Source organism: Microcaecilia unicolor, chromosome 1 (assembly GCF_901765095.1).
Source record: "Microcaecilia unicolor chromosome 1, aMicUni1.1, whole genome shotgun sequence".
NCBI lineage: Eukaryota > Metazoa > Chordata > Amphibia > Gymnophiona > Siphonopidae > Microcaecilia > Microcaecilia unicolor.
The window spans coordinates 676,543,283-676,553,192 of NC_044031.1; the positions used below are offsets into that span (position 1 = coordinate 676,543,283).

At 42.8% G+C, this 9,910-nt stretch overlaps 1 protein-coding gene across 1 annotated transcript in view; it reads left to right on the forward strand.

Moving 5' to 3' along the window:
- HCN4 (hyperpolarization activated cyclic nucleotide gated potassium channel 4) overlaps positions 1-6,369 on the forward strand; it is a 475,312-nt gene extending 468,943 nt beyond the window's left edge. Inside the window, 1 exon segment of the mRNA XM_030190366.1 lies at positions 4,826-6,369. Coding sequence (XP_030046226.1) covers positions 4,826-6,369 — 1,544 coding nt within the window.
- The last annotated feature ends 3,541 nt before the right edge of the window (positions 6,370-9,910 follow it).

The window sequence follows — 9,910 nt, forward strand, 5'->3', positions numbered from 1 at the left end:
TGGGGGCCAGGGCCCCCATAGATTTGGCCCTGGACCCCCCTACCGTCGACCTGCCCGCTCGCCTGCCCACTCGCTCGCCATCGCCTACCTGGGCTGGCGGGGACCCCATCCCCCGTCAGCCAAAGTCTTCTTCCTTCCTTTCAGGTTTATGAGTCTGACGTCCTGCACATACAAAGATGGCGATGGCGAGCGAGTGGGGGGGTCGAGAGGGTCAGCGGCGGAGGGGGGTGTCGGCGATGATGATGGCGATGGCGGCGGTAGCGGGGGGCGGGCGATGATGATGGTGGCGGTGCCGGGGGGGGGCTAAAATGTGCCCCCTCATGTCGGCTCTGGCCCCCCCTACCGCTGAATATCAGATACGCCCCTGATTGTGCTCCTGCATTTACATGCCCTTTGCACATGTAAAGTTACAGAATTATTAGCAATGTTGTAGGTAAGTGCTAGCATGGCACCTAAGCACTGTTCTATAACGGGCATGTCAGTGGCCTAGAGCATAAATGTGTGGGGGTATAGACATAGATAGGGCATGGGCAGGGATGCAGTTACACCATGTAAATGTAATTACGGTGTGCAAGATATTGAGTTAGATTAATATTCTAAAACAGAATCTAGGCATTCAGATGTGGTAATGAATAGGCCTTCGCCTAAACTAAATAAGATCTGCTTCTTAGCTTACACTAGATGTTCCTTCTATACGAGATGTGAAATTGGAGGACTATCATCGAAGGATTTTCAGGGTTGTAGGTCCAACTTAGTGAAATTGTCTCCCTATATTATTAAGGGCATCTATTTCAGCAAGCATATGGTCTACCAGTGGAAAAATAGGCCTGCAACATCTAAGAGCATAAGATCAGAAGGGTAGCCATACTGGGTGAGACCAATGGTCCATCTATCCCAATATCCTGTTTTCAAGCCAGGTCACAAGTACCTAGCAGAAACCCAAATCATGACAACATTCCATGCTACCAATCCCAGGGCAAGCAGTTGCTTCCCCATGTCTGTCTTAAAAGCAGACTATGGACATTTCCTCCAGGAACTTGTCCAAACCTTTTTTTAAACCCAGATATGCTAACCGCTGTTACCACATCCTCCGGCAAAGAGTTCCAGAGCTTAACTATTGGTTGAGTGAAAATATATGTACTCCTATTTGTTTTTAAAGTATTTCCATGTAACTTCCTTGAGTGTCCCCTAGTCTTTGTACTTTTGGAACAGTTAAAAATCGATTTACTTCTACTTGTTCTACACCACTCAGGATTTTGTTGACCTCAATCATATCTCCCCTCATCTGTCTCTTTTCCAAACAGAAGAGCCCTATCTTCTTTAGCCTTTACTCATACAAGAGGAGTTCCATCCCCTTTGTCATTTTGGTCACTCTTCTTTGAATCTTTTTTAATTCTGCTATATCTTTTTTGAGATATGGCGACCAGAACCGAATGCAATACTCAAAGTGCGGTCGCACCATGGAGCAATGCAGAGGCATTATAGTATTTTTGGTCTTATTCACCATCCCTTTCCTAATAATTCCTAGCATCCCATTTGCTTTTTTGGCCACCGCCACACACTGAGCAGAAGATTTCAGCGTATTATCTAGAACGACACCCAGATCTTTTTCTTGAGTGCTGACCCCCAAGGTAATGATGATTTGGATTATTCTTTCCAATGTGCATCACCTTGCATTTGTCCACATTAATTTCCATCTGCCGTTTGGATACCCACCCTTCCAATTGCCTAAGGTCTTCCCGCAATATTTCACAGTCGGCATGTGTTTTAACAACCTTGAATAGTTTTGTGTCACCTGCAAATTTAGGGGTCCTTTTACTAAGGTGCACTGAAAAATGGCCTGCGATAGTGTAGACGTGTGTTTTTGGCATGCGCAGAATTATTTTTCAGTGCACCTGAAAAAAATGTTTTTAAAAATATTTTTGCCAAAAATGGACGTGCGGCAAAATGAAACTGCCGAGCTTCCATTTTGGGTCTGAGACCTTACCACCAGCCATTGACCTAGCAGTAAAGTCTCATGCAGTAACCAGGCGGTAATGACTTACGTGCGCCAGAAAATAAAAAAATATTTTTCAGGTGCACATAGCGGACATGCGCCAAAAATGAAGTTACCACAAGGGCCACGTTGTAGCTGTGCAGTAACTCCATTTTGGAGTGCATTGGGCACGCTTAGATGCTTACACGGCTTAGTAAAATGGCCCCTTAATCACCTCACTCATCATTCCGATTTCCATTTCATTTATTAATATGTTAAATAGCACTGGTCCCAGTATTGATCCATACGGCCAGTGGAGTAGCCAGACCTCGCCCTGCCACACCCCACAGCAGCAAATACCTTGGCTTGATGGGATCCCCAACCCCTGCCAGCTGAAGCCTTATCCAGCGCCAGTCTCCGGCACCGCCGTGTTCCCTGCCCTCCTCTCTCTTCCTCCTGATGTCCTGAAAGCTCCTTTAAGTGAAACTGAGCATGCTCAATTTCACTGAAAGGAACGTGTAGGATGTCAGGAGGAAGAAAGAGCAGGGCATGGAATGCGGCAGCGTCGGAGACCGGTGCTGGACAAGGCTTCAGCTGATGGGGGTTGGGGACCCCTGCCAGCAAACCAGGGGTCCAGATGAAATTTGGAATGGCCCCCGTGGCCCCACCTAGCTATGCCACTGCCTGTGGCACTCCACTGTTCACTCTCCTCCATTGAGAGAAATGACCATTTAACCCTACCCTCTGTTTTCTGTCCAATAACCAATTCCTAATCCACACCAGAACCTTGCCTCCTATCCCATGACTCTTTAATTTTCTCAGGAGTCTCTCATTATCGGGCCATGTCAAGTGTAATTTACTGTATGCCTTTGACTGACTAAACAGGGATCATTATTGAATTAGGTTCGATGAAATGACAATATGATGTTAGCATGGTTTTGCTTTATGTTTTAATTGTGTGTGTTATTATTGTGAGCTACCAAGAACACTTTGGATTATACAGGATAGTAAATGATGTAAAACAAATAAATAAATGTCCTCATAGCACCTAAATAGACGTATCCAATTATAGAATTGCCCCCACAGTCTATACATATAAGTGCCAAATATTGGCCGCTATATAGATTATGTTTTGCTGTGCCACCCAAAAACCAGGTATAACTCATGCACCATGGTAAAATGCATGGCTAGATTAAGGCATAGGTAAACTAAGCTTATGCCTAGGGTCCAGAAATTTAGGGTGTCCCTCTCAGATGTGTTCAGAACTGAGGAGGGCAGGAGATTTTTTTTGAAGATTCTACAGATTTGCAAATTAATTGCCTGGAAGACAGAATGATGGGAAAATTGTCTGGATGTTTTTCAGAGTTCAGTTTTCTATAGATCTCCTCACCCCCCCCCCCCCCCCCCCCCAGCACACTGCTAACTATGGGGCCCTTTTACTAAGTAGCACTGAAAAGTGTCCTACAGTATCCTCAGCAGGGGTCTTTCCCATATGCAAAGCTAAGGCCCCTTTTAGCACTGCCGGGAAACTGCCGATTTTTCCTTTGTAGCAATAAAGGCCACATGCTAATTTTCCCATTAGCGTGTGGCTATGCGCACTTACCAACACCTATTTTGTAAGTGATAAGGGCTCATGCACTAGCCATGTGCTAATTGGTTAGTGTGAGGGAATGTAGCTGTGCTAACCGATTAGCTCAGAACATGCCTACTGTGCACCCTCGTACTAAAAACTATTTTGTACCACACATGCAAAAACTACCGCAAGGCAGTTGAGCACCCACAGTAGTGCATTTTAAACTGTGGTAAGCACACATTAGTGCTTACTGCAGATTAGTAAAAGGATCCCTATGTGTATAGCAACACTGAATACACACATTAATTAAATGCAGGTGCCAGTGTTTTCAATAACTCACTTGTTGCCACTGAAAATGACCCCCTACATATCTGGATAATCTTGGAGCACTCTTGCCAAGAGAAACAAAGAATCTAAACAAGACTTGCTTTAACACTTTATACAAAAGGGTTAAGTTCATCGGAGAAAGATGTGGGTCAAACCAATTACAATGAGACAGTTTATCTTCATTAAGCTTTGGAAAGATTACTGCTTCAGCTTGGCTATCGCACTGGTGAGGCTATTTTGCAAGGAACAACCACAAAAGTGAAGCAACACTCAATCCCTATGAGAGTCAATCGAGCAAAAAAAGGAGTAGGGTAGGCTGGCTCTTTACAAACAACAAGGGAGACACTTGTACAATTACAAGTCTTTATTGAGAAAGACCAAGTGACTCGACACAGCTGTCATGTTTTGGCGCCAGAGTGGCTGCCTCAGAAGTCTTGTGGTGTAATAAAATGATGTTGCCAAGGTTTAATACAAAAAGAAAGCAAATGTTTTTGTTTTCAAGCTCTAGCACAAAAGAAAGCAAATATCATAGTCCAAGAGTCAAAGAATATACCTCTAACAACTACTGGAGTATTCAGAATGAAGGGCACCAGGGCAGTGTGATGTAGGAGACACCAATCTGAGAGATATTCTGCAGTCTCTTTCACTGGAGGCCGCAGCAGAGAAAGCTGCTGCATGAAGTGCATGCACAGAAAAAGCTGCGCCTCTTTATTCAGTTGAATTAGCATTTTTATGACCTGAAAATGTTCATAATTCTGCATTTATATTCAAAAGGGTGAAATTAAAAAAAAATTTTCAGGTCTTCATGTAGAATGTTAAGTCTAAAGCACGTAAATTTAGGGAAAGCTCAACCAAACTCAGGTGCTTATATTTTCATAAGCGAATCATTTGCACCCATTTTTGAATTGATATTGGCTGTTGTTTTCATGTCTCTTTTACTTTCTTTACAGGTAAGAAAAATTCTATTCTACTTCATAAAGTCCAACATGACCTCAACTCTGGCGTCCTCAACTACCAAGAGAATGAGATCATCCAGCAGATTGTGCAGCATGACCGAGAGATGGCTCATTGTGCTCACAATGTGCAAGCTGCAGCCGCTGCAGCCTCTACCCCTACTCCCGTCATCTGGACTCCTCTTGTTCAAGCACCACTTCAAGCAGCAGCAGCCACAACATCAGTAGCTATCGCTCTTACCCACCATCCCCGGCTCCCAGCAGCCATATTCCGTCCTCCAGTGTCTGTTTTGGGTTCCTTGAACAAACAATCCAGTCAGACACCAAAACACTTGAAAAGGCTCCAGTCTTTAATTTCAACTACTGGACCTTCTTCGATAGGTTCCGCATCTAGCACCCCATCCCAGTTGCATACTCCAGGAGCTGAAACGCCTTCCTCATCTTCCTTCCACGTTCATCAGCTAGCAGGATTTTCTGCTGGTTTCTCTCCATTTCAACAAGCCTCTGTTGGTTCTTTTTCTACTGGTTCAAGTCAACAAGGTTTGAGTGGCACACCATCACTGGGATTAAGCCAGCTTCAGCAAGTGTCCTCAGGTTCTCCAGTAGGTGTCACTCAGCTGCAGCAGCTTTCCAGCAATACTCTACCTAGTGGTAAAGGCCACTTACAGCAGAGCACAAACACTTCTCCAACAGCTTCATTCAACCAACTCTTATCCACTTCATCTAGTAATCTCTTTAATCAATTTCAGTCCACACTGAAGCCAGCACAGGTGGGCCACCTACAGCAGCAATCAGGAAGTGGACCTTCAGGAGATATAAACCAGTTTCAATCACCTCCTCTGCTATCAAGTTCTCCATCATCCAGTTTAAGCCAGCTGGCACCAGCTACTGGAGGATCTTCTTCAGCACCGTGCCAAATACAGCAAAGTTCTCTGGGGTCTTTACTTGGGCCCATAGCCCAGCTGCACCAAGAAAGGTCTCCTTTTGCCCCCACATCTCCCTTACAGCAGTGTGCTACACCATCCCCATGCTATACTCCTTCAGGTCTCAGCCCACCAGTTCAGAGTCCAGTTTTAGCACGAACTATTCAGTGCAGTTCTCCTGGGACATCAGGATCTCATAGCTCTCTGCTTATACCACAGACATCTAGTTCACCTCAACAAATTCTCCAGCCTACAGGAACACCACCTGGTCGCTTGACCCAAGACATCAAATTAATTTCTGCTTCCCAACCATCTTTACCCCAGGAGGTGACTCAGACCTTGAAAAGAGTTTCCCCCTATTCATCTCGAGAATCTGTTTCTGGCTTCTCACCATTTTCTGGTGTGTCAGGATTTGTAAGTAAACCTTGTAGCTCCATCCCTGAGCGAATGACTTTGCCACGTCAAATGTCCTCAGGTTCTTTACCTCATCCACCTGCGTTTGGGGTCAGTGCAACCAACACAGCTTCTCCTTCACTAGCTTCTATCCCCAGGAAAGATTCACTAGCATTCTCTGAAGAACTAGAACCTATAAGATCCAAACTACCCTCAAATTTGTGAGGGTTACTACTGAAACTCTTTACATCACTCATGCAGTTTAGTTCCTCAGTAGAGTACACAAGCTATTTTTTTTCTTCAGGTTTAACTGTGATATTAAAAATAATAAGGTTAAGAATTTTAAAAAATGATAACCAGGTATTCTTAGAAATATAGTTTTTTGGTCACTTGATTTTATAGAATATTTTAATACTTGGTATGAGAGACTCTTAATCACATAATCTAAGAAGTGTATGCCTAAGATAAGAGTTCCGAAGGATCAGCCATACAACCGTCATTTGGTGTTTGATAGCACAGAGGAGTCTGTAAGCCCAGCAACTTCCAATCAGACCCAATTAATTGGTTTACCTTTGTTGGATAAAGTACTGTGGTTGCCACCCAGTTATTGCTCATTATGGGGTCCTTTTATCAAGCTGCGGTAAAAGGGGGCCTGTGCAAGCATCAGCACATGTTTTTGATGCGTACTGAGGCCCTCTTTTACCACAGCGTAAAAGGCTGCCGTTTTTGCTGGAAAAGAAATGGCCATACGGTAAGTAAACCACTTGCTACAAAGCCATTTTTGGGGGGGTAGCACTTACCACGGCCCATTAAGGTGGCGGTAAAGGCTCCTAGGCTAACCCGGCAGCACATGGCACTGCCCAATTATCGCCAGGCAAGCACCGGCGCTACAAAAATAGAAATATCTTTGTATCAACGGAAATGGCACACGCTGGAGATAGGAGCTATCACCAGGCTCCTGCGGTAGTTCCGGATTGGCGCATAACAAGTCTGTTGCCGCACGCCAACCCTTTAGTAAAAGGGCCCCTGTGAGAATCATCTTCAAAGCACATAGGCTTGCAAAGTCACATAGGTTACTGCATAACTTTGTAAATGTATGTGTTTTGTAAATGAGCACCTGTATGTAATACCAGCCATTAACAAAATATGAATATCTATACGACTTTCCTTGGTTTATCTCACATTTTAAAATTTAGACTAAATTTGCAAAAATTTATGAATTAGCCAGGTCTCATAACACATCCATTCAATCCAGGGAAAGCAGAGTCAATGTTTTTGCTGTATCACTGAATGAAAAGATAATGTAAAAATTATACAAAATCCTGCATAGCAAGGTATATGTTATTTATTTATATGATTTAGTCCTTTCACAGGTGGAGAACAAGAAAACAAGAGCCCTATGTATCAAACATTTCCAGTGATATAATTTGTGCCACATCAAAGACTTCCAGTAATGCACTGGCACAAGCAGCCAGGAATGCATCTCTGGCAAATGCAATAGAATGTATCAATAGACTGCACTGCTGCTGCCAGTGCAATCTCTTGAGCCAATAGCACTGATTGTGTCAAAAAACCTGGTACATACATTGCGAGAGGTTCAACCACAACTCTCAGGTGATCAAGTGAAGACCCACAGAAGGATGTAACATTGCATCTCCATTACACATCAGATGAACAAAACAGCCTCACAATTTCTGGAGCTCATCTAGTTAAATTTTGTTCACTTTTGTCAACCTCCGCTACTGTCCTTGTGCTCTTCCTTCTTATATCTACCCAACCCAATCCCATTCCACATCGCACACACACTAAGAAAACAACCTTAAGAAATTAAAGAATGCTTGTGTGTGAACACGCCTTCCCTAGAGGACATCAACATGGGCTACTGTTAAGATGTATTATTTTACATTAACTCAAACTATTTTAGCACATGTCCCATTTTATACAATGAGACCTGGGGCTCTGTTTACAAAGGCACATTAGTGTTTGTTAGCGCACACTAAAAATTAGCGCACGCTGTGTAGGCACCCATAGGAATATTGTGGGCACCTACACAGTTAGCGCTCGCTAACGCACCTTTGTAAACAGGACCCCTAGCTACTAATAACAGGAGTTAGCAGTGAAATAAAACGTCTTATCGGCAGCCCATGTTGATAACCCCCCCCCAAAAAAAAATTAGAATTGATATATCTCATACAGGATTCTCATATTGTCAGTGCGGCTCCTGATTGATAAATATTACAAGGAGCCCACCATAATATGCAAATCACAGTTGAAGATATATGTAAAGTTGAATTATAAGATGCTCAACAGGGCATCAGTTTTTTTCAGTATCCTTATAAAACTTTTGGGAGTGTCAAACAAATAACACCTTAACCTAATATTATTGCTTGAAAATCACAAAAAAAATTAAGCTTAACTATTACAACTGAACTTCTCAATTTTTTAAAAATAAATTTTATCTAATATTAAAAAATAGTCCAAAAAATGTATTCCAGAGACAAATAAGAATGTTTTGGCAATACTTTTTGGTTCATGGAGGCAACACTGCATTGGGGGGGGGGGTCCTTTCACTAAGCCACCGCAAAAAGTGGACAGCGGCAGTGTAAGTGCATCTTTTGGGCACGTGCCGGGCCGGATTTTGCTGCGTCCTGAAAAAGGGCCTTTAAGGGGCCGGAAAATGGACATGTAGCAAAATAAAAACCAGTGCACATCCATTTTTTACCCGAGACTTACAGCCACTCATTGACTTAGCGGTAAGGTCTCACACGCTACCCAGGCGGTAGGCATGCAGCGTATGTCCACTGCTGTTTACTGCTGGGTAAGTGCCATGCGGTAAAAAATATTTTCTACTGCATGTTTTCAGTGTACGCCAAATTCTGAATTACTGTCCAGGGCAAGTGGTAGCAGGGCAGTAATGCTGATTTGGTGGGCGCTGGATGCGCATAGGCCCTTACACTGCTTTGTAAAAGGGCCCCTGGGTGAAGAAAAGGAAAATAATAACTATTGGATTAAGAGATGGAAATTCTTTTACAACAATGCATGGACACTGTCTTATGATGGAAACATTGATTGCTTGCGTGGGTTTTTAAACACATTGGGTTCAACAATTTATTTTTGAGCACATATTTACACAACACGTTTTGCTGTTTAGCATTGATATATTTGTTAGATTACTGTTAGTATTAGATAAAATTTATTTAAATGAAAAGTTGACAGTTTAGTTTTAATATTTAAGCTTAACCTTTATAGGGCTCCTTTTACTAAGATGCAGTAACGGATTTAGCGCTCGATAATGATTAGCACATACTAAAGCCTAAGAAGCCCATTTTATACCTTAGTAAATGGACCCCTTAGTGATTTTCAATCCTTATAAATCTAACAAATAGACTACAAGTGTGGGATGAATTGCAAGGCTAGGGCAGGATAAAAGGGAAGGGATACACTAATAACTCTTTTTTTCACTGCTGCTGTTTAAAATAATGAGCTCCAAATGGGGGGAAAAAAACCCTGGATTATGACTTACAAAAGATTTTTTCAGATAGGCACAAAATGGAATAAAGTCCTTGTATAATGCAGACCTTTTGTACCTTGTTTGCTTTAAAAGTGATACAAAGAAAAAGAACACAACTGGGCCTTCAAGACTGTGACAATAGGAGTCCTTTATTTCAATCAGATCCAAAACGGGCCATGTTTCGGCGTAAGCAACGCCTGCCTCAGGGGTCTATTAATAAAACATATAAAATACAATCAAAAATATAAAATAACA